This window comes from Paramisgurnus dabryanus, chromosome 7 (genome assembly GCF_030506205.2).
Source record: "Paramisgurnus dabryanus chromosome 7, PD_genome_1.1, whole genome shotgun sequence".
In the NCBI taxonomy this organism is placed as follows: Eukaryota; Metazoa; Chordata; class Actinopteri; order Cypriniformes; family Cobitidae; genus Paramisgurnus; species Paramisgurnus dabryanus.
The window spans coordinates 22997742-23023890 of NC_133343.1; the positions used below are offsets into that span (position 1 = coordinate 22997742).

Sequence of the window (26149 nt, forward strand, 5' to 3'; positions counted from 1 at the left end):
ACTCTGCATATTACCCACAATTATTTTTTCCTTTGAGAACTCACATTACATTATTGAAAGCATTCATTGTAAATAAAGCATAATATATATACTGTACATTTCTGTTTTCTTATAGATCTGTCTAGTAGAAGACTCTACTGGGTAGACTCCAAACTTCATCTTATCTCCAGTGTGGATCTGAATGGAGACAACCGTAGGGTTTTGCTGGCCTCCATGGATCATCTAGGCCATCCCTTTGCTCTAACTCTGTTTGAGGCAAGTACATCATGGACTATACATGGCGTTACTGCAATGTCAAGAACACACTTGTTGCACATATTATTATGTTTTTGCACACATGGTTCCTGTCAGATAGGTGCTCTGGCCTATAGAAAAATGGCTAAAGGTGGTGAACTGCAGCCAAAGACACAAACCAAATTATAAAGCCTTTATATGTAATAGTTCAAAAAAAGGTACAAAAGTTGTCACTGGGACTATGGCGATTTGGCTTGGTTAGCTTTTCCATCGAGTTTAGTAACACTTCAGAGTGGGAGGGATTATAGGCGTGTCGTTATATTTGCGCTGCATACTGCTGTGACATCATACAAGTGAGAGTATTGTTGGAATGCTGTACATTGCCATACATTCATTTATTTATCAGTCCCCCACAAAATTTAAATTGACCACCACAGACATACAGTAGATGTTTGCACATCGCGTTTCTCACTTCCACTGTCTCACATGACATTTTCTGTACAAACACCCGTGGCCAGTGAGCCAGTTGCATTAAAGGGATAGTTCGGCCAAAAAAGATATTAAACCCATGATTTACTCACCCCCAAGCTGTCCGAGTTGCATTTGTCCATCGTTTTTCAGACAAACACATTTTCGGATATTTTAGAAAATGTTTTAGATCCTTCAGTTGATTAAATGGAATGTTACGGGGTCCACGACCTTCAAGTCCAAAAAAAGTGCGTCCATCCTTCACAAAATAAATCCAAACGGCTCCAGGATGATAAACAAAGGAGTATTAGCGTAGTGTACGCACTTTTCTTAGTGACGTATGACAAATTCGGAGGGCGGGGGCACAGAGCAGCAGCATAGCCTCCGCAGGCTGCGTAAGCTCTCATCCTGAATGCGGACGCGACTAAGATGGCGGTGCTACCGGAAGGTATTTATTTACATTAATAAAGTTTTAAATATGGATATTTCTACAACAACACCGCGTGGATTACCCTCAGAAGACCTTTGTTTATCATCCTGGAGCCGTTTGGATTTATTTTGTTAAGGATGGACGCACTTTTTTTGGACTTGAAGGTCGTGGACCTCGTAACATTACATTTAATCAACTGAAAGATCTAAAACATTTTCTAAAATATCCGAAAATGTGTTTGTCTGAAAAACGATGGATGTTTTCAGTGCTAAAAGGAAGTTTAGAAACTTACAGCAAAGCACAGATGACAACAGGTTTTCTCCAGAGGGCGCAGGCTAGCACGAAGGTAAAGCTAATCTTTTACATTATAGCGATGACGCTGGTAGTGATGATTCTCTCAGACCAATCAGTGATCTACAGTGTTTTCGCGTCATGTTTTGGTATCAGCTCGGCTCGCATGGAACCCCAACCAAGGTGGTACTAAAAAAAAGTATCGGGTACTACGTACTGCACCCAGTGGAAAAGCCCCCCAGCTGACCTGACCCAAACCATAGGGTACTATGCAATGGAAAAGCACAATAATATACAAATGTGTACCTTTGAGGTACTAATATGCACCTTTTAAGTACAAAAGTGAACTTTTTAAAAGGGTACCGCCTTATAGAAGCATATAGATGTATTTTAATGAATATTCCCCTTAAGTAACACAGTCTTTGTGTTTGGTGAAAGTTATTTCCAATAAGACCATTATTTTGGTGCATTATTGTTTAATTTCTCCTCCCTCACAGCTCAGATGACATTTATAGTCTAGTGCCTGTGTTTTTAATCAAGTGCACGTTTCCTTTTGGGACTTGACAGAAATTAAAATGACTTGATGATGTTCTCTCAGGATTTTTCGTTCGTTACTCATATGCGGACCTTTGTGTGACCTTTACGTGGCCCTGTCTTTATAAACAGCCTGGCATTCATCCATGGCTCATCTTTTAGTACACCATCCTTCACGCTATTTCACTGGTTAGTGGGCAGCTTTTCAAATATCAGAGACAAATACCGTCCCTTAGGGACAGTTCCTCTGTCTCCGCGTCTCAAACGGAGCATGGACTATGATTAAGCGTTTTAATAAAGATGCTGCCTTCACTAAAGGACTTCAGACATGAATCATTAGTGCTAGATTTTATAGATCAAAGCAGTTATCAAGATCTGATTTTAAGGCCCTTATAGCAGGTGGTAGGATGAGGGCTACAATGCAGCAGAAATTGAAGTCGCATCACCCGCAGACTCACCTGACAGAGCTCCATAGAGACCCGCCAGCATGACCTTTCCAAAACGTCATGAGCGAAAGAGCTCTCCGCACACACGGGAATGCTCAGTCCTTTAGATCTTCTCTGCATGCCCTCTACCTGTTCTTTTTAAATCTTTTTCTTTTGTTACCCCAAGACCACCTCCCTCCCCACGACCTTCCTCATCCATTTCCGCATCCGTTTCCAAAGGAGATGAATCTCATGTTGTCATGGTAACAGCCCATCTCTCTGTGCACATTTGCAATATTTCTGTAGCGGCTGATAAGGAGCGATCAGAGGCAGGGTGACGGAGAAGCGAGCTGAATGTTGAAAGCAGCTTTGTCATAGAGCCGAGCGCATGCTTTCAGGCTCATGTAGGTGGTAGATAGAAAGGAGAGATTGTTCTGCGCGCTTTAATTAGTCTGATGAAAAACCGTTATGATCCAAGTCTTTATCTTTATTTTCAAATCTCTTTGCTAAAACCTTTATTTTCATTATATTTATGTGTGCACACACACATTTTGCCCAAGCAAATAACATATCTGCTTTAGGTTTACTTTAAGTTCACTGGGTTTAAACCCATGACCTTTCGTGCTGCTAATGCAAAGCTATACCACTGAGCTACAGAAGCACATGTGACTCTGGACCACAAAACGTCATAAGGGTCAATTTTTTTGAAATTGAGATTTATACATCATCTTAAAGCTGAATAAATAAATTTCCATTAATTTATGTTTGTTAGGATTGGAAAATAGTTGGCCGAGATACGAATCTGAGAAATATTGAGAAAATCGCCTTTAAAATTGTCCAAATGAAGTCCTTAGCACTCCCAAAATATCTTCATGGAACATGATCTTTACTTCAACAGTATCATGCATTCTGACTTATTGAAACAGTTTAATAGTTGTTTCCTCATGCTAAACAAATGCAAAGTGTCAAAAAGCATTTGGATGTGTTACAGAAAATGTTTGTGCCGAATGCACTTCGCCAGGGTTCGTTTTTCCGAATACAGATACAGTTGACGTTTCACGGGTAAGCCATACGTATTACTTCTTTTAATGGGCACTTCCTTTGGAAACCACGCCCACACGTCAATCAACGGGAGAGCGAGAGCAGAGGACGCTAAGTTACAGGCATCACTTTACGCGACCTTTTGTTTTTTTTATTAAGACTCAACAATGACATGAAAGAAGTGTGTTTTTGGATGTAAGGAGAAGAAAGCCAGCATTATGGAAACAATGGATATAGTTTGTTTATCCGGGGTAGCAGCAGAGTTTTGCATGTGTGTTTGTTTAAACGCTGGATTTCATTGAAAAGTCCCAACCAGGTCATGAGTTAGAAATCAGAGCGTAGGTGCATATTATATAAACGACACGAACATGTAGTGAATCATAAGTTATCCAGTCAGTGTTATATAAAGTGTTGACTTCCCGCAGTTCGTAATTCCTCCTTCCGAATATTTTTGTACGTTATCGGAAAGAATCGGAAAAGCTAATCTGTCTTTTATAAATCTGATAAAACTAAAGACTCTTCGGCGATATGAAGGATGTAATACTACTCTATAGGTACTCCAAATTAACATCAGATACACAGAAAAAGCGTGTGTTATGGACGCTTTAAGGATTTTTGGCATTCAATAATTTTGACCCATAGAGTGTATTTTTTGGCTATTGCTACAAATTTATCTGTGCTACTTAAGACTTTGTGGTCCAGTGTCACACATATAATACTTTTATATTTGTACATAAGATGAAAACTTTGTTATATCAGTACTGCCCTACAAAGGCAAAAAACTTAACTCGCTACAGGAAGGAACTGAGACATATCACTTTTTAAGTTTTATTTCAGTGAAGGTTATTTTCTTCTTGATAGTTATTTTCTTGAAAAAACAATGAAATTGGCATATCCACATGAAAAAGGAGGTCCCAAAATATCATTAACTCATTTTCGACCAAAAACAAAGTTACTGACTTTAGCCTTTTTAGGGCATAGTAGCCTAATAAACATTGTTTTGTTTATGGGAACTGCAATGTTGAGATCACTTGACAAGCAAAATTTACTAAATGACTGTCAATAAATTGCTTTTTGAAAACTGCTTTATAGGATAAGTTGGAGACTGGGTCAGGTTTGGAAACATTTGAAAGCATTATTTTTAGAAATGTGTTTGGTGCCACTAGAGGCGCACACCTTTAGCATGCAACCGATTGGATGCTTGTATATAACTCATATACTGTTTGTCCCATTTGTCCCCAAAGGACCGGGTTTACTGGACAGACTTGGAGGATGAGGCCATCTACAGCGCCAACCGGCTAACAGGGAATGATGTGGCTATGCTGGCTCAGCATCTTAACAACCCACTTGATGTGGTGGTGTTCCACGAGCTCAAGCAACCTTCAGGTTAGACATGACAGTGAAGATCTCCTTATTTCAAACTGCAATGACCTATAACTGAAACAACTTGTAGTTCATGATTCATGATGATTCACATCTACACTAACTAAACATATTTAAGTAAAGCTATAAGCTACTACAAAATAAGCTACATTGTAAAAAAAATTCTTGTTGCACTATAAAACTTGAATCAAAAGTCATTTGAACTTTTTTGACTAGTTATAAGTTAAGCTATAAAATAAAAACTAATGTAAGCTAATTCTACTTTATTTTTATAATTTATAGCAGCTCCTCACTAGTCAAGAAACTTAAATAATAATAAAAATAATTGTCAATTCAAGTAGAATTAATTAAAAAATGTAAGTGCAACAAGGATTTGTCTGTTAGTTAACTACAATAGTTAACATGTACTGACATTTAATAATCTTAGTACATGATAAGCATTTACTAATTGATGCCTATAAACTAACTTGACGATGTGCAATCGTATCAACCAACATTAACATAGATTAATAAATGCTGTAAAAAATATATTGTTTGTTGTTAGTTTGATATTTGACTTTCACACCTATGTTTACGCTTTGACTTCCTGCGGCGGATTATGACGTACCATGAAATCAATTTATAAGCACTGTTCTCAACTTATTCTCACGATACTTTGATGTCATACCCCACGATCTGCATAGCGCTGCATAAGGACCAACACATCCTATAGAGCCGTGCTTAAAAATGTCACCAGCCAACTGTTTCATATACTCGCCAGTGCCAATTTTTACTTTCATAGCTGGCCAAGTATTTCAGGCAATGATAATATACTATAAAATGTCAATTTCACAATATTTCACAGTATAAAGTACCTTCTCAAACACTGACAAAATGCTCTATGATTCAACATCTGTAGCTGGGTTTTAAATATCATTCAGTGTTGAGTTCAGTGGCAAGTGATGGTTGTTGTTATGCAATATGTATCTAAACTATATGTATATGTATCATCTGAGCATCTACTGTTAATGCATCTCAGCAGGTAAAAGAAACGGTGCATGAACGGCATCATTTTCATCCTCACGTCTGTCACATATTACCATTGTTATAATGATTAGAGGCAAATCTGTGCTGACTCCGTTTTACTGCCAAGAAAATGTGGCTCATCATTAGATAGCAGTTATGAAAGTTCCTATTCTAGATGAAAGCAGAGAACATTAAAACAGAAGTGTGTGCGCGTGTGCAGTTTTCAATTCTTTGTATTCATTACAAACAGATCATATCCAGCATGCCAGCAGAGGAACCAATTTACAGCCGCTACACTCCTTTCAGTAATAAATACGAAGCTCTATTTAAATCTAAATCAACGAATTAAACATGTTGCACAGAAAATGAAAACGAATACAGAAAAACACGTTTATGCTTTGCAAAAAATGATGAGAATGAAATCCAGCTGGTTTTCTAACTCAGGAACACGGAGAATGAAATATTTATCAGCTACGGCATGCATCACTAAAAAGAACGGTTTCATGAGCAAAGAGTGTTTTTTAAGTAAAAGTTATTACTTCTATGAAAATTTGGTCATTATGTTCTCACACTCATGTCGTTCCAAACCCATATTTCTTGCTTCTGTGGAAAATGAAAGTTTTTTTGGCGAAAGTAAATCTTCACTCATTCCCCACCAGCCATTTTTTTAAAAGTTGCCCTCCAGCATTTTTTTTTGATTTTCACTAAAGTTTCACAAAATGCCTTATAGGAAAAATTTCTTTTAAGAATATATAAACATACAAATATATCAAATGAAAGAACAGACCCTCTGCTTTCAAACAAATAATAAACAAACAAACAAAACGGGGAAAAAACATTTCATCCTATCTATATCTATATTTTTTTCTCTGCTTATAAACTCTTATATATGTATATTCTTCTTCAAAATACCCATTCTTTGCATTTTTGTGAAGGAATTTTGTTAGAGATCAGATTCAGAACGATTATCAAAACATACACAGAATTTAAAATTAATAAATAATATTTTGGCTTCAGTTTTTTTTCATAAATTGGGTAAGTGCCATCTAATGGATTTTCGCGGTATTGCAGATTAACATAAAAATTCATCAGGAACACGTTTTTTATGCAATTTGTTTTCAATAATTGACGAGATAACTCCTGGTACTTTTACAAAAAGTACATTTTTGTACCTAAAATTTGCATATTGGTATCTCATAGGTACATGGCTTCAGAAGAAAAGTAATATGGTCTGCTTTTATGGCACTATTTACGGCACATTTGTAAACTCGACACTTACATTATATAGAAAAAATTTAAAAAATAATATTTTAAAAATGCACACTTTTTTACACCAAACAAAGTCATAAAGGTTTGAACTGAAATCATGATTGGAATAAATATGCTACGCCTAATTCAGTCCGCCGTCATGTTGATTCCAAACCAAGTGTTTTATTAGTAATTTAAAGAAAAGTAAGCGTACAACATTAGAAATGAGCCAACAGGCTAATAACAAAACAGAATTAATGTACACTTCTTATATCAAAATACGGTTATATGTCCTTTCTCATTTTAATAATCAATATTTTCTGAGGTTCTTTGTTTTGTGAAAATTTTGTAAATGATGATTTTTTTTGTGTTTGATGGCTGAATGAATAGCATCACAGTACAAAACAATGGGTTTAAAGCCGGTGCTCTGGACGTCCGTTCCTCACAGACTTATTTTGGAATCAACATGGCAGAAGGCTGAATAAATGTGTATTGTCTAAAATAAAGCATGTAAAAAAACAGCTGAATAAATGTTTATTACCAATTTTTTTTACATTTTAATACACTCAGTTGACCTTTTTGACTGAATACATGCATCTATTTTGTTATTTATGAAACACTTTTTAGCTACCTAGAGTACTAATAATTGTTTTATTATTCCTGGAATACCTGCTGCCCAGCTTTGTGACCCCAGTTTAATGAGCCTAACACAAACTTAGCACACTAGCTGTCCATTCCTCAAACTATTATATTGCCAATAATACCATGGCATTTACCTCCACTATACTGCATTGCTGTATATTCTACAGTAATAATATGCCATCTAATAACATCCATATATAAAATCTATACTCATCAGCCGTTTTCCTCAAGGCAGATTCACAAATCCATTTCTGCTGGTCTATTGGTTTATTGCAAATGTGATTCATGCTATAGTGTGTGGTAAAGTGTAATTTGCATCCCTGTGTCATTATGTATTTTATATACAGCACTCAAACCCAGCCAGTCCAGCTATACTTCAGTGATTTAACAAAACATTTTTCTTTGCAGCTCCAGACACCTGTAACATTGGGAGTCTGCCCAATGGCGGCTGTGAATATCTTTGCCTCAGAGCCCCTCAAATCACAGACCATTCACCCAAGTACACGTGTGCCTGCCCGGACACCATGGAGCTCGGCAGGGATATGCGCCGCTGCGTGACAGGTAACACAAAGGACAGCGGCAGGTCGGCTTATTCATACTGCACAACACTGAAACTGTCACATAGAAAACTGTGACACTGTGGTTTTGTACATGGTTACATGCATCCATAAATAGGAGCTACTTTAATGCTAAAAATAATAAGGTAGCTATAAAAGAGCCAACTGTATGACAGCTGCCCAGAAAAAAGAAAAGTAATATAAAAAAAAATTATATTTATATATATATATATATATATATATATATATATATATATATATATATATATATATATATATATATATATATATATATATATATATTTCTCTATATATTATTCTTCATTTTTTATATAGACCGTTTCAGCAGTAACAACATAAACAAGCGGCTGTCGCGGTCCGCACGTAACTTCCTGTAAACTCTGCTAAGAATAAATAACAACAAAGTTCTTTAAACTTAGTTTATTTCTATAACAAGCAAAATAAACAACACGTAGATTACCTAGGACACCAAAACATTTGTTATTTTCGACGAGGCATTTGTTCAAGAGATCAGTTTAGCAACTAGTCAGACAATTTAAAAAACGAAACCGGAAGTAAGGTTCGGATCCAGACGTGTATCACGTGCGTCCGATGAAACCGTCTATAATATATATATATATATATATATATATATATATATATATATATATATATATATATATATATATATATATATATATATATATAATTATTTATGATAAGGACATTGCAATAATCAATATAGAAGTCTGCGATTTGAGTTTTGTACAAACTATAATTTAGGACCACGGTTTTCAAATTTTATTACTCACTTTTTAAAACATAATCTAGACCAGTAGCTTTTAAGATTTTAGCATTTCTTTATTTAAATACATAAGTACAGGCCAATTTTAATACAACACCACTTCTTCCTACGACTAACAAGGCTGGGTCACCTGACTGTCATAATACAGTATTTGTCTTGTCCTTTACAGTCAAACCTAAGACAACGACTGCTGCCAGTACAACATCAACAACGCCACAATCATCCACTACTACTACAACTACTACACCTTCAACCACCATTTCTACTACAAGTGCCACATCTTCACCTACCAGTACAACTTTACAGACTACACCAACCACAGTAACAACTACAACCACTCACGTTCCCATGACAACCACCACCAACTCAAGCAATACCACTTATTATAGCACACGTCATCCCAACACCACACACTCCACGGCCACATCTACCACAGGGACCACTCAGCCCAGCACTACATCACCATGGAGACATACAACATCCAACCAGACAACGGCAAACTTCAGACAGACATCAACAACCATCGCTCACGGCAACAGTGTGCAAGAGGCCAATGGCAACCTCTCTCATCGCGGTAAGTGTGAGTCTTCCTGTTATTAGTAAATGTGGTACAATTATGTGATGGATATGCATAATGCTTTGCAAATCTGAGGCTGGGTGTAAAAAAATGTATAAAGGAAACACCATCATTTTTCAGTATTTTACTATGTTTTTACCTCAACTTAGACAAATTAATACATACCTGTTTTTTTTCAATGCGTGCACTTAATCTTTGTACAGCCCGTTGTGACTGTGTAAGCATTTAGTCTAGCCCCATTCATTCCTTAGGATCCAAACAGGGATGAAAAATTATAAATGGAAACTATATTGTATGGCGGAACAGCACTTAGTTTGCAGCACTTCGACCTCAGCGTACAGTAACATTACAAACAGTAACAAACTTCCGTCAATATTACTGTGCCTGAGTCTTCAAATTGGAAAAACATGGAAGTGTTTGGTGGCTTCTAAATTCATCCCTGTTTGGATCCTAAGGAATGTATGTGGCTAGGCTAAATGCTAACACATTCACGACGCGCTGTACAAAGATTAAGTGCATGCATTGAATAAATACAGGTTTGTATTAATTTGTCTAAGTTGAGGTAAGAACATAGTAAATTATTGACAAACTGTGGTGTTTTCCTTTAAGAACATTCATATTTTTTCATAAGTGCAATTCCCAAATTATTCATAAGAAGTTCTCAAATAGACTATTCAAATTATTATCTTAAGAACAAAATGAATGATTTTGACATCTTTTTAGCTTGTTCATCAGATAACTATAAACTATACATTGCCCTTTCATAAATCAAGTTAACTGTCATGTGACACAGAAAAAAAACTCAGTTTTTCTTATTATGAAGAGCAAATATTGATAATATTGGGATTTAAGACAAATGTGAGGTTATCATAACTTTAAAATCACAACAGTATTTGTATTTATTAATGAGAATTCAAATTATTCTTAAGTTTTTCCTTAAAAATTTTTTTTGTGGCAATGGGGGGTGGTAACCCATTTAACTCTTTCGCCGCCAGCATTTTTCATGATTTTCACAAAAGTTTAATGCCTTCCAGAAAATGCCCCTTTTTAAATATATAAACATACAATATATGAAATAAAAGAAAAGACCCTCTGCTTTCAAACAAAAAAATCTGTTTAATCCTATCTTCATGTGTTCTGTTTTTATCACCTCTCAAATATGTGTAGGTTTCATCAAAAACACCAAATTTTGAGCAAAAAGCTGAGATAATTCCATTTTTGTCAAGGACTTTTGATAGAGATCAGATGCAGAGCGATCTTTAAAACATACACGGACATACAGCTGTTTGCCCTAGGGCAATACTTCTGGGTTTTAAAAGTTGCGGCCACCTGGTGGATAATAGCGGTATTCAACTCCTCAGTGTTCAATCTGAGTAAAACATTCCGGTGTTGTTACGCTAAATATCAGCAATCTTGAAACATCATAAGACCGGAACTAACGGTTGTTTAAGAGATATAGCCTCATTCAGTAGTTCTACAATATTCGTACAGTAGTCTTCAGAGCCTTTAGAAGTTAATGTGCAGTAGAATTTGCTTGCTGAGCATCACCAGGCCATTTGAGAGTGATAGATGAGGCAGCAGTAGTAGCCCCTGTGTGCGTCTCTGTGCTGAATTAGAGCATCCAGTGAGGAGAGAGGACCGGCCAGCCATGACTGATGAACATTGCCCTTAGCCTAGTTCCTCTAATCACCTTCTCCCAAACCCCCACAGTCGCTGTGATACGTGGACATGCTCAGGTACACGGCCACCTGGACACAGTGGGATAAAGCCATTGACGTTAATATGAAAATCGATGTCCATGGAAACCTGTGGAATAGTTGCCGATCAGGTTGGAGTAGAAATACAGTGAACAGTGGAAAGACAACTGTTCAGAGTGTTTTCCCAGTGTGATCTCATTTTTTTTGGATGTAAATGGTACCTATATTTTCATACATTTAAGCAGGCATCTAAAACATACAGTAAATGGTTTAATGGATGTACACTTACCTAGAGGGTTATTAGGAACACCTGTTAAATTTCTCATTAATGCTATTATCTAATCAACCAATCACATGGCAGTTTGTTTAAATGCCTACCTGAACGTTGTTTCTGACCATGTCCATCCCTTTTTGACCACCATGTACCCATTCTCTGATAGCTACCTCCAGCAGGATAATGCACCATGTCACAAAGCTTGAATCATTTCAAATTGGTTTTTTGAACATGACAATGAGTTCACTTTACTAAAAGGCCCCTAAAGTCAACCCAATAGAGCATATTTGGGATGTGGTAGAACGGGAGCTTCGTGCCCTGGATGTTCATACCACAAATCTCCATCAACTGCAAGATGCTATCCTATCAATAAGGCCAACATCTCTAAAGAATGCTTTCAGCACCTTGTTAAATCAATGCCACGTAGAATTAAGGCAGTTCTGAAGGCGAAAGGGGGTCAAACATAGTATGAGTATGGTGTTCCTAATAATCCTTTAGGTGAGTGTTTATGTACATATGTACAATGTTTCCAGTCAGTTATAATTAAACATTAAATTGTGGTAGCATTAAACATTTAATTCATCTCATTTAGTATGAATACAATAACACAAAATGTATTTTCTGTTAACGTAATTAAACATATGTAAACCACACGTGACGGACTACATACATACTTCGCATAGTGTGCCACCGGCCGCCACTATATATATTATATATTAAATTATGGGGGTGTCGCATTATATTAATCTGAAATAAAAATAAACCCAAAACCAAACTACACAAACATGCAAAAAATCCTACAAATTAAGTGATGCCGTATAAACCAAGATGCAATGAGTGTCACATAAACACACCGGAATCTTTGTCAAAACATCCTTTAAGGATGGATAGCTTTAAGGAATGCCGCAAGATGATGATAAAGTTTGTTCTTTTCTTTTAAATCAACTATATCTTTCATGTGTATTGTCTGTATTGTTCGGATTACTTTCTTTTGTTTCATACAGATTTTCTACATCCAGCCAAAGCCCTTTTTTGTGCCCCTCGGGCTGTCTTGTGTGTATCTGTATTCTGATGCTGTAACCAGTCTTAATCTCCTGGCTCAGACTCTATTATCAGACACTAATTATGCTGTAGCTAATGGAGAGCCACATGCTAATTGTGAGATTGAGGTGGGATTTATTTGGTGGAAACAACCACTCAGTAAGAACCTTACTTTGAATAGTGAAAACACACCAACAAAACAATATATAAGCAGCAATGTATGACTTTACACAAACAGGAGAACATTCAGCTTCTGATTCTGGTGTAAAAAAGTACATGTTACATGCCACAATACCTCAGTTTGTGTTTTACATTATTTATTTTTGTTAAAATGAGCATTTGACAAAAATACTAAATTCAGGCATAACATCTTTTAACCTCATGTTATTCAAAAAGCGTAGAACTTTTTGTGTATTCTGTGAAACCTAAAAGGGATTTGCAGGGATATTGGAATGTAAACCTCCTAGAGGAACGTACCTTAATAGTTCCAGTCATGACATGAAAAGATAAAAGCAACCAAAAAATGGTTGTACTTAACTAGACAGCAACCATAAAAGCATATCATTATAATTTAATCATCAGGGTCCTCTTTTATCTTCTGGTTGAATTTATACTGCAGATATTCTTGAATGGCAAATTGCTTGTGATGATCTTCGGATAAAAGTCTCTGCTAAATGACTACATATAAAAAGCGCCACGACGGAGGGCAAGATTTTTAGTGAATTTGGTGAGAGCTTATCATTTGGGTATGACAACAATGCAATTAACTATTCCTTCAAATGAAGCCATGGTTTATTGGCTGGGGAGTAACAAACACAAATCTGATTCACAGTTAACTAAGCCATTTTATAGAAAGTTAAAGGGATAGTTCACCCAAAAATGAAAATTCTGTCATCATTTACTCACTGTCACGTTGTTACAAACCTGTATAAATTAATTTGTTCTTCTGAACACAAAGGAAAAATTTGTAATCAAGCAGGAAGCAGAAGCACCATTGACTTTTTATAGTAGGAAAAAATACTACTATGGAACTCAGTGGGTCTCAAAAATGGTTTGGTTACAAACATCGCTCAAAAATCGTGAGTTAATGGGGACACAAGACTTTTTTAAGACGTCAAATAAGGTTTTGGTGTCCCCAGAGTGCATATGTGAAATTAAGCTCAAAATATAATATAGGTAATTTATTATAGAATGTTAAAATTGCCACTTTGTAGATGTGAGCAAAAATTTGCCGCTTTGGGGTGTTTTTTATGCAAATAAGCTGATCTCTGCACTCATTGGCAGTGCTGTGGTTGGGTAGTGCAGATTAAGGGGTGGTATTATCCCCTTATGACATCACATGGGGAGCATTTTTCTAGGGTAATAGAAGCACTGGGGACCCAATTATAGCACTTAAACATGGACAATACTTTTTGTGATATGTCCACTTTAATAATGACAGAATTTTGGGGTGAAACATCTCTTTAATAGGTATTTCTCTCTCTCTCTCTCTCTCTCTCTCTCTCTCTCTCTCTCTCTCTCTCTCTCCCCTCTATAGCTGGAACAGGAAGTGATCACTTTTTCCTTGGTAGCAATATAACCGTTGCAGTTCTGGGCATTGTCATTCCCATAGGTGAGTATTTATGTTCTAAATTATTTTTCCTGCATTTTCTTGTTCAACCAGTAGATCAGCAGCTTTTGCCTTCAGCTTTATGTGCACTACCTGCTTTAGAGACACATAAGACGATCTTAAATAGCCATTTATAAACTTAAAACTACTTACAACTGCATCCTAACCGAATATTCACGGTTAAATACAACTTGAGCTATATATAACATTTCTACCGATCTTACATGAGTAAATATAAATCTGCTACATAAATGTTTAAAATAGTCACTTGATCTGTTGATCCTGTAGCTCAAATAGTACAGTGTGGCGCTAAAAGCTGAAAGGTTTGATTCTCTGTCTAATAAATAAATGTTTAGGCTAAAAAAAAATTATTGTGGAGGTTTTCGGCAAGATATGTGTTACGTGCCGTAGTAAATTGAAAAGTTTGACATTTTTTTTATATTTTTAAAGTACTTTGAGGTGTATATATTTACCCAAAGACTTACAGCTACATATGTCGGTAGAGCTCTGTACTGTGTTTAATCCTTGAAAAAAGAACTTGAAGCTTTATGAATGGTTACTTATGATCTTTTAAAGAGGAGTCACTCTTGCATTTTGATTTGATTATTCTCTCAAATGAGATTTTTACATCTTCCTTTTGACTGTGTGATAAATTAAAAATAAACACGAACCTATAGTAGATAGAATATATATATGAATATATCTGAGATACAGAACATACAGTATTAGAGTTTCCATAGAAGTCTCTGTCAAAAGGACTTAATGCATTTCATTGAAGTGGCTTAGTGGAAGTGAAATAAACTAATCTTTGCTCGAATTTCAATAGAAAGCACTAGATGAAATATCTCCCCTTTAAATAATATTTTCTGTGTCTGGTGCTATTACTCAATGACCACCTCTTATCTAAATTTAAAGTCTTAATATATATTTTTTTATTATTCACTGAAAAGTTCTCTTCGTGTGTGTTTATAGTAAAAATTTCAAGTAATTTTTTAAATCTCTTATGCCCCTCTGACAAAAGAGCAATTAATGGGAACTTTCAAAGGACCAGGACAGTCAAAGCTGATATTTTTTTTATATTAAGGAAGGGGTTTGCCCGACTCTAGTATGGTTATTAATTTAACCTGAATAGCAATGCCCAACAATCCACATGTGGGCGTGTATGCACTTGCACTCCATTTCTATTTCTTCTGGTCCCTTAAGTCCTGCTTTCTTACAAAGCAGTGTGAGAAATACTCCACATGGTCCACTAAGCCACTGTCCGTGCGTGTGTTTGGAAAGGTGTGTTTTTGGCAGTCCTACAGTAGTACACATCTGCTGTTTTATGTTCCTAAACATAATAACAAAATATAATCAGATTCTTCTTAAATTAAGTAAGGAAAAATGGCTGTGTTCTGAGTAGCGCATCTGCATGCTAAGCAATATACACTTATGACTGGTTTTGTGGTTTGTAGCAATCAATGTAGCACGGGTATATTTGTAGCAGTAGCCAAAAATATATTGTAAGGGACGGGTCAACATTATCAATATTTTATGCCAAAAATCATTAGGATATTAAATTAAGTTTACATTCCACGAAATTGTTTTGTAATTTAACTACCCTAAATATTTTAAAATGCATTTATCATTAGTAATATGTGTTGCTAAGGACTTTTTTTCTTAATATTTTTGTAGCCTCAGATTCCAGATTTTCAAATAGTTGCATCACGGCCAAATATTGTCCAATTTTAACATCTATACATCGATGGAAAGCCTATTTGTACAGCTTTCAGATCTCAGTTTCAAAAATTTACCCTTATGACCCTTGTGGTCCAGGTCACATATGACCTTTACATTTGACTGGCTTAGTTATCATCTTATAAATATAATAAGTTTTGCTTTTTATATTCTATTTTATGTTGAAATATTTGAACTTTTGTAACTCTAATTAAATAAGACAGACAAAGAGATCGAAGGCCACGTCAAACATATTGCACTGTGGGATACTATTTTAACATCACATATCTGCAAATGTAGTAGGTCATCTAGTATTCAATATACAAGATACATACCGCGTTCCATACTATTACAGGTAGCATGGTACGTGTGCCATTCTGAATATAGCCATTATTATAACATCTGATTATATGGAGCATTATGAGAAAAATATTTTTATTCACATTAAAGGAGAACATCGCCGTTTTTCAATATTTTGCTATGTTCTTACCTCAACTTAGATTAATTAATACATCCCTATCTTTTTTCAATGCGTGCACTTAACCTTTGTACAGCGTGTCGTGAATGTGTTAGCTTTTAGCCTAGCCCCATTCATTCCTTAGGATCCAAACAGGAAGGAATTTAGAAGCCACCAAACGCTTCCATGTTTTCCCTAATTGAAGACTGTTACATGAGTACAGTAGTTACAGAACTAAGTATGGTGGCACAAAATAAAATGTGGTGATTTTTTAAGTGGATAAAAAATCAGAACTATATTGAATGGCGGAAGAGCACTTAGTTTGCAGCACTAGTAATATTGACCAAAGTTTGAGCGAGAGGGAAAGTAGTCATGAGTGAAGATATTACTGCACGCCGAGGTCAAAGTGCTGCAAACTAGGTGCTCTTCCGCCATGTAATAGTTTTATGTTGTGCACCCATACTTAATTGTGCAACTACTCATGTAACAATCTTTAAACAGGGAAAACATTGAAGTGTTTGGTGGCTTCTTAATTCATCCCTGTTTGGATCCTAAGGAATGAATGGGGCTAGGCTAAATGCTAACATATTCATGACACTCTGAACAAAGATTTAGTGCACTGAAGTGTTTTGTAAAAAGATAGGTATGTATTGATTCATCTAAGTTGAGGTAAGAACATAGTAAAATATTTTAAAAAACGGTGGTGTTTTCCTTTAAATGTGTGACATTGGAAACAATTTAAAAATAACATTTCCCCCAGGTCTGCCATGATGCACCTTTAGGTTTGTGTGCGGGTGCTTGTGCTGGTTTGCGTGTCATTCAGCGCCGCTCTGTGTCCCCTGGCTGTGTTAACGCTCCCGCCGTGTTTGTTGACTGTGTGTTAAACGCATGCAGTTCCTATCCTTGCCACAGTGGTCATCGGTCTGCTGTGTACCGGAGGATACCTGGTGTGGCGCAACTGGAGGAGAAGAAACACCAAGAGCATGAACTTCGACAACCCTGTTTACCGCAAGACCACGGAAGACGACGACGACGAGATCCACATCGGCCGCAGCGAGCAGATTGGCCACGTCTACCCTGCTGTGAGTGGCAGTGCCAGACAGCCATACCTAGCACTGCCACTGGGGGGCAGTATCCCTGACCAGGCAGCTCATTGGTACACAACGACACCTATGCTATCCAGTGCAAAGTGAACAAAGGGAGTCGATCAATTGGATAGTGATGAAAGGAGGGCGGGGCTAAGACAAAGCTCATCAGACATGGCTCGTCGTGCGATTAGGGGAGAGATTGGCCTTACACTGTCTCTTGTGTCATACACACAATGAATCCACCCATTCATCACCTCCTTTACATTATATTTAAATGTTTTTTTTCACATGTATGTTTAATAGTCGTTTTCGCTTCCATAGTCTTTGCGTTGTGTGTCAAGCGTTAAATGCGTTCCATGTTTGAAAACTTCGAAATAGCGCTCGCCCATTATTCCACGGTTATTTTTAATATACTTTCTTTAGCAATGAGCACCTTATACGGCTGGACAATCTTATAGCGTATTGTCATTCATTTTATTATTCAGGTGAAGTAAAGATTTATTCATGGGTTTTAGTTACTGTAAGCGTAGGCTGAAATGGTAAACATGGAGGTAAAGTTGTTGAGAGCAGTTGGGCAGATGTTGAATGTTGAAGCTGAGGTTCCTGTGCTACTGTATAGTCGACATGTCAAGCACAAGCAGATATTGAGACATCTGCTGTGTAACAGAAGTGTGGTGGGTCGCCCCAGTGGCACAACAGGATTCTCTTCAATGGCACACACATCACACTGTTCAGTGTGTGTCTGTGTGAGGAGCATATTAGATGTTTCTCAATCCCTCTCTGCAGGAAAAAAATACCTTAAACCAGTCTAAACTGTTGTTTTTTTGTGGTCTTAATGCGATAGTTCACCAAAAATAGAAATTCTGCCATAATTTACTCACTCTCAAGTTGGTACAAACCTGTATAAATCTATTTGTTTTGATGAACACAAAGGAAGATATTCTGAGCAATGTTTGTAAGAAATCAAGAGCACATTTAATAATATTATGGAAGTCAAAAGTGCTCAAAAACTATTTGGTAACCAACATTGCTCAAAATATCTTCCTTTGTGTACAAAATAGTGGGTAAATAATGACAGAATCTTAATTTTCGGGTAAACTACTTGTAAAGGCCGATTTATAGTCGTGCGTAAGCTCTATGCCGTAGCTACACGGTAGGTTATCTGAAGCCTGTGTAGCTCTGCGTATCCTGATGTGCACCTCGCCAAATTTTTAACAGCGCGTCAGTTCTATGCGGATCGCAAGCGCTGTGATTGGTCCACCAGGACCCCTCCCATCAGGTTAAAAAAACTGTGTCATAGATACTTTCGTTTGCAATGATGAAAACAAAGAGGAGCTAAGTTGAGGAGTGATTTAACTCAAACTCCAACAAAGGTCGCTGTTTATGTACTTCCATCATTGCTGGTCTTCTCAAATCATACACAACAAGTTGCTGTTTTTTCTTCGTTTGTGGGTTAACTTGCCAAGCTGCTTCTTCATTGACGGTCGCGCTGCTACTGTGGTTACACGCATGGATACTGCCTACCAGCGGTTTACGCGTGTGTTTGAACATCGACGCGGACAACAACGCAAAAGTATAAATGAAAACCGACTCGGAACCTACGCCGTCGGGGCTACATCGTAGGACCTACACACAACTATAACGAGCCCTTAAATTTGTATAATTGACCTCCTGGCCAATCAAGCTTAGACTGGTTTAAGTAGTTTTTTAGCAGTGCCTTATCTTCCTTTAATGGTTTTCTTTCTCTCTGTTTTTTTCTTATACTCCTTTGTTCTTCATATGAAAAGCTCAGATGCAAAATGCCACATTTGTAAAAAAAAATGCAATAATGATATTGACAGAATCCTCTGGGAACATATTATACGTCCATCAATTACTTTAGCTTCAAATCGGTTTAATCCAGACCTCAGGACATTCTGAAATACCAGCTTGTTGGCAAGAATCCGTTAAATGCCACAACAATTTTTCAGCAAAGTCCTTTAGGTGCATGGAATATGGATTGGATAAAAAGCGGCACGCGTACGTCGAGCTGCAAGGTTTTTTTACTTTGTTAAAGAAGGTTTACTGAATATAAAAGGATATTAACCGAAGCCTTTTTCTCAGAAATAACAGTGAAGATTGACTGGAGATTTTTTTAGAAATTGACAACAATGCAGTATAAGAAGAATGGGTTTCATTCACTATAAGCAAATTTGTGCGTGAGATGTGCATATTCACAAACAAATCATGATTCAACAAAAACCTCGTCTTAATTTTTTTTTTTAAATTTAAGCAAAAATTCAAGAAAACCTAAAACCACTTTTAAGCAATAGTCGCGTACGTAAGGAATAATTGACGACGGGCCATTTAATTATAAGAAAATAATGCACACCCAAGGTGCAATGCGGCACGACGCGAAGCGGAGTGTGCATTATTTTCAAATGATTCAAAGGACCGGAGTCAATTATTCCTCTTATACCACGATTACCACAAACATTGCTCTGGTGCCTATTTTTAAGACATTTGACAAGTTATGTGTGCGGTTATCAGAAATTAATGCATACCCACAGAACATTTCTCAGCCAATCAGAATACAGCATTCAATAGACCCGTGGTATAAGCTATAATAAAATACCAGACTATAATTATAATGTTTATAATAATGTTGATATATAAAATGTAAATGTATTATATTTTATATTATAATATTTTCTGTATTATATATGATTATACATGATCTATATTATTATTATTATTATATACATTATATTACACATTATTATAGCCTACTTCCCGCTTACCTTCCTCACTTTTTAAAGCTCTATATGAAAGCATCTGCTTAATGTCTAATGTAAACTTTATGTAAATGTAATAAGAAGTCCAAACGTCAATCACTTGATCACCTGTCTGTCTATTTTAGATACAGATGCGCATCTCTGTCATATAAATTAAATGTCATATTAGTAAACGCATCCAATATGTTACTCCGGTCGGTGGATAGCACCGGCTTCCTCCAGCGACGGCAAAACATTCCAAATAAAAAATGCAAAACGAAACTTCACCAATAATAAATATGGATTTCATTTCGAGCTCTTTTGCTTCTATGACAAACTACTCTAAAATTTTCTGTGGACTAGCGCTGCGGAAAGTGTTTTATGCGAATTACCAACCAAAGTCATGTGCATATGCACGTGTTGTGAATTTGGCGGAAAGTTTTTGTGAGAAGTTTAAGGCCTGGTCCACACGGACACGGGTATTTTTATAATCCTCCTGCGGTTTAAAAAAATGCTTGGTTTAAAACCAATCTCCGCTTACATGAAGCCATCCGAAGCCTAATAAAAATGTGACGTCGCAAGGCAAAAACCCTGGTTTTACTGTCTACACGACAACACCTCATAAAAAAAGGCACGGTTATAAAAATACCCGTGTCCGTGTGGACAAGGCCTAAGTGTGCGTGTAAATTGGTGAATGAGACCCAATGATTTGGGCATGCCTGAATTTAATTAATTTAATTTAATTTAAAAGAGTCATCAACCCACATAATTTGTAGTAGGCTAAATTGATAAAATAATGTCTATTTTTATAAAAAACCTTATGTGGGTTCACATAGTTTAAAGGGGTGTGCAGCGAAAGACAGTCAAATATAAATACTAATGAAATGACATTTTTGAAAATAAGGCATTTCAATTACTGACTAATAGCATTGCCATTAAAGTGAACTTAGTGAACATATACAAGAGAGTCTGATAAAATGCCCATTACAACATGTCAGACGCACTTAAAGTGTTTTGCGTCTGAACTCTTCATATATTATTTTTCTCTCTCTCTCGTGTCTGTGTGTAATTGCTTTTTATTTTGCTCTCTGCAGCGCGTGGCGCTCGGTCCGGACGATGACGGACTACCTTGAGGGCGATTTTCGCTTTCTCTCCTCCATCCCAGAAACCCTCCATCCTTTAGTTCTCAGTTTCTGCTTCCGTCAATGCCCTTTGGTCTCCAGAGGAGATCACACAAACACAGCGAGACACAGAGAGCCAAAAGGACACACGAGCACTCGCTGGGCACAGCTGCTTGCTGCAAACTGGGTTTGTTTTCTCCAAAAGTCTCTTTTCGTCTCTTAAGCCCTCAATCGATCTACTTTGGGCAATAATCAGTAGTTCTGAATTAAACTACGTAAACCCATTCTTGCTGTCTGTAGCAATAGTAAGCATTGCTGCTTAATGATGACTAACCCTGTAGTTCATCACTGTACTGTAGTCGCTAACCCTCAGTGGCTCCTCCCACTGTGTTTGTGTCGTAATTCCTTTCAGTAGAAATACTGTTTGAGCTTAGCTATGACCATAACACACACATTGTCAGAAAAATTATGCAAAAGTTGTCACTGTGGTGGTCCTAATATGTACCATTTAGGTACAAGGTGTACTTTTTACGGTACTACCCTAGTGACAGCTTTTATACCATTTTTCTGAGAGTGTATTGAATTTTGGGTAATTCATTCTGTCAGAATGTAAAGAAATAGGACGAAAAGAGGACGGGGAGGAATACAAATATGCACGCACTCTACTAAAACAAATCCCACTATGCATACAAATGTATTTTGCATTATAATTTGAGGTTATGCATGCAAACAATACCCCATAAAATAAAGCTCACTATTCGTAATATCGTTCAATATACTTCCAGTATACTTTCATACCAAGTCTTCCATATTTACTGACGTCAGGTCTTTTTCAAAGATCTGCATTTACTATCTGATGATAAACGCGTTCACATTCCAATGCATATTTCCATAAACGTTTATTTCACCAGCACTGGGTCTTCCATGCTTCCAAAAAATAGGACCAACTCAAATCTTTCTTTTCATCTCCACAAATTTAACTCAGGACATCGGTTTACGAATACAATCTTTATAGATACGGCAGCCAGGGTTGACAATGGCTAAAAAGCTGTTTGTTCATATCTTAAAACCAGATCTCTCGCACAAACGAAATTGCGTCCTCTCCTCCCCTACACTCGTCATGCATCAGATAAAACTCTTTAGCATTTAGCATATTGACAACAAGGCACTGCCTGCCATATTGCACGGCTTAATGGCGTGATAGATTATAGTCGTAGATCAAAGCATTGCTCCAAACCGTCATCTTCTTAACAAGTGGCACAGGAAATGATGAGTGTCTGAATATATACACTTCCTGTACATCTAGTATTGTCTCCGCAAGATGAATGAATGCTTGGTTATTTCTGCGACACTAGCTGGTTGACTGATTGGACAGCTGTATGGAAAATGAAACAACTTAATCGGCTAAAGGTTGTTTGCTGGTCTTAGTATGCAACCAAGCTGTGAAGGGTGGTACTTAATGTTTTGAAGACCCTCTTGGTTAAGCTAAACCAGCTTAAAGGGATAGTTCACCTCAAAATGAAATGTTGTCAAAATATCTTTATTCGTGTTGAACAGAAGAAAAAAACTCATACCATAACATGAGAGTTAGTAAATGATGACAGAATTTGTATTTTTGGGTGACCTATCCCTTTAAAGGGGACATTTCACAAGACTTTTTTAAGATGTCAAATAAATCTTCGGCGTCCCTAGAGTACATATATGAAGTTTTAGCTCAAAATATCATATAGATTATTTATTATAACATGTTAAAATTGTCCTTTTGTAGGTGTGTGTGTGTAAGAGTTGATCTCTGTACTAAATGGCAGTGGAGTGGTTGGATAGTGCAGATTAAGGGGTGGTATTATCCCCTTCTGACATCACAAGGGGAGCCATATTTCAATTACCATTTTTTCGCATGCTTGCAAAGAATGGTTTATCAAAACTAAGTAACTGTCTCTTTTTCACGTTGTCTAGGTTGATAAAAGCACTGGGGACCCAATTATAGCACTTAAACATGGAAAAAGTCAGATTTTCGTGGTATGTCCCCTTTAAGCCAGATCATCATTTCACCTTATGCTGGTTTAATATGTTTCATGAGGAATTAAATGTTTGTATGCGGTCATAGGTGAAGGTTTGTTTGGTTAGATAGACTAGTACTGTAAGTGTGACCTCTTAAAGGGGGCAGTCTGGTACGTGGAGGTGTTTGTTTCTGCCCAACATATGCTTGGAGATGATTCAGAGCTAACAGGCCTATTGTCGCCACTGTTATCAGTCTCCTTATCATTTTTTAACATGACTGTTTATGTTTCAGTATATAGAGTACTAGTTCTGAAAATGTGAAACATTTTAGTTTTTGATTCGAATGAATCTCAGACTAGCAATACAGGGTAAGCACTGCTTCACGTGTTTTTATAGACTGCAGTGTGAATCATAAATTATTTTACGATCACTCTCGGTTAAGAGGCGTTATGCACATCGGTTATTTTTCCCAACCCCGACGTCATCATTGTTATCAGGTGCTGTTCTAGAGTTAGCTCAATAATAATTAAAAAAAAAACGTTTTTATGGGAAACTTTCTCGCATTGAGCTCTCTAGCCTTCAAGGTTTCTACAAACACTTAACGCGTTACAATTTAGTACGTGTGGGACTCGTAGTCGATAAATACGTGTTTTAAAATTGATATGGTCCTGGCAAAGGCTTTTAGACCCTTCAGAAACTGATTCTCTGCCTCTATAGATAATAATCTGAGCTTTGTGACCGTCGTCCATCATTCTTACTCTATGCATATGTAATGGCGAGTCCTGCCTTCAGCACTGCAAGGACCCGCCGCGCTGCTCCTTCACCCCATCCACTGTGACTAACATCCGTGATGTCTGTAACCCCTCCTCATCACTGTCTACCCCGCCATTCCCATCAGCCCAACAAGTAGGACATTGCTTTCCAAAGGGCTAACTTTCTCTCACAACAGACGGCACACTGGATAAATGAGCTGAAACCTCTCCTGAAACAGTGCTACTTGTTTTTGGACTGGTCCTCCGCAACATTCCCTATTTGGACCTCAATTTTGATTTCCCCTACGAGATCATGTTGACATGATGTTTATTACTTGAACTGTACGTTGCGTAGGTATTCAATTTCAGGAGAGGGTCTGTCATTCCCGTCAGTTGAGGACGCCGTGGTCATTTCGTAAACTGTATCGGAGACATTTTGTACTCTGTTTGTTGCACAAACTTTTTTTCAAGAAGCCTTCTGCACTGTGTATATGGTTACATAGGATGGGGAAAGGGTGAACGTTGCAGTCCGAATTGTAAATATGTTTTCATATAACGAAACTTTTGATAAAGTTTTAAACGTTTCTTGTAAAAAGAAGAAAATTGTGTATATTAGTCTCCTGGATGAGAAAGAGCGTAGGCCGTATATGAATTTATGGTATTTGTACTCGAGAGCACTGGATTTCTTTACTACTTGATTGTAACTAAAATGAATAATCTGCCAAAGTGTTTTCATATTTTAATTTTGTGTTTGCTTTTTAACATAGGGTGTTTAATTTTTGTTCGGACATTTATTTAATAGCTAAATTAAATTGTAATACTATTTAATAGATTCAACTCATTGTTGCAAGAGCATTACAGTTTTACAGTTTAATTTATTGGTGCCTTGTTTGTGTTCATGTATATTTTCCAATAATGTTTCGTTTTATTTGTGTCTGCGGGTGGGGGAAAAGGGAGGGGCTTTAACTGTACTTACATGGAATATCTGTACTGTATGCCAAAATGGTCTCACTCACGTTTCTATGAAATTCGAGCTGTTGATAAATATCTATATATTGATATATTATATTGTTGAAAATCCTTTCTCTATTCGTCTCTGTCTTGTTTCATTTTAATTGGCTTTTTCAACACGTGTCCAGCTCTCAATCATTGTTAAAATGACTTGGTCAGCATAAATTTACCGTACCCCAGATACTAGCTCATGATTGGTGTATGTTTCCATGCCTGTTATTCCTGGATCCCCAGAGGAGATGGGGGGTGGGGGACAGGAGCACAGTGTCTGGTAATGGAAAGAGGAACTTCCCCCACCGTGCACAGTGTGATTTTGCTAATATCTGCGGTGAGTATTAGCCTCCAGGGAGACCTCAGCATAATGGGGAAACTCCAGTGGCTGTCAGGATAGAGCTGACAGTTTTGGTGGATGTGATGATTTTTTATGAGGTTGCCATGGCACTGAGGACAGGACGCGTCACTATTGCTCTTTGTTCCGCACTGTGACGTGTTTTAAAGAGACACTCCACTTTTTTTGAAAATAAGTTAAACTTTTGATCCTTATGATTTTAGAATCCATTCAGCTGATCTCTGGGTTTGGCGCTACCACTTTTAGCACAGCTTAGCATAATCCATTAAATCTGATTAGACCATTAGCATCGTGCTAAAAAATAACCAAAGAGTTTTGATATTTTAACACAGCTGCAGGAGGCACAATGATATTACACAGCAGCCAAAAATAGTCCCCTTAGTATCTTTTAATAACAGGGGACTATTTTCGGGCACTGCGTAATATCATTGCGCCTCCTGCAGCCATGTTACAGCAGAAAAGTTCTTGATTATTACATCAGTATGAGAATATAGTTCCTAGCCATATCTGCCTAGAAAAAACGCAACTTTTAATTTTCTGTCGGTACACGATGTAACTACAGAAGAGTCAAGTTTTAAATAGGAAAAATATCAAAACTCTTTGGTTATTTTTTTAGCGTGATGCTAATGGTCTAATCAGA

At 37.0% G+C, this 26149-nt stretch overlaps 1 protein-coding gene across 4 annotated transcripts in view; it reads left to right on the forward strand.

Annotated features, from left to right (window-relative positions):
- The window catches only part of lrp8 (low density lipoprotein receptor-related protein 8, apolipoprotein e receptor), a 248637-nt gene extending 223712 nt beyond the window's left edge, over positions 1–24925 (forward strand). The window contains exons 13-19 of one of the 4 annotated variants that reach the window (XM_065272699.2): positions 116–255; positions 4668–4809; positions 8110–8262; positions 9233–9637; positions 14190–14264; positions 17329–17516; positions 21370–24925. In XM_065272699.2, coding sequence (XP_065128771.1) covers positions 116–255; positions 4668–4809; positions 8110–8262; positions 9233–9637; positions 14190–14264; positions 17329–17516; positions 21370–21408 — 1142 coding nt within the window. In that variant the 3' untranslated portion in view covers positions 21409–24925. Of the gene's footprint in view, positions 1–115; positions 256–4667; positions 4810–8109; positions 8263–9232; positions 9638–14189; positions 14265–17328 lie in introns of all 4 variants that reach the window. The other 3 variants (XM_065272700.2, XM_065272696.2, XM_065272697.2) reach the window with 3 other exon arrangements.
- The last annotated feature ends 1224 nt before the right edge of the window (positions 24926–26149 follow it).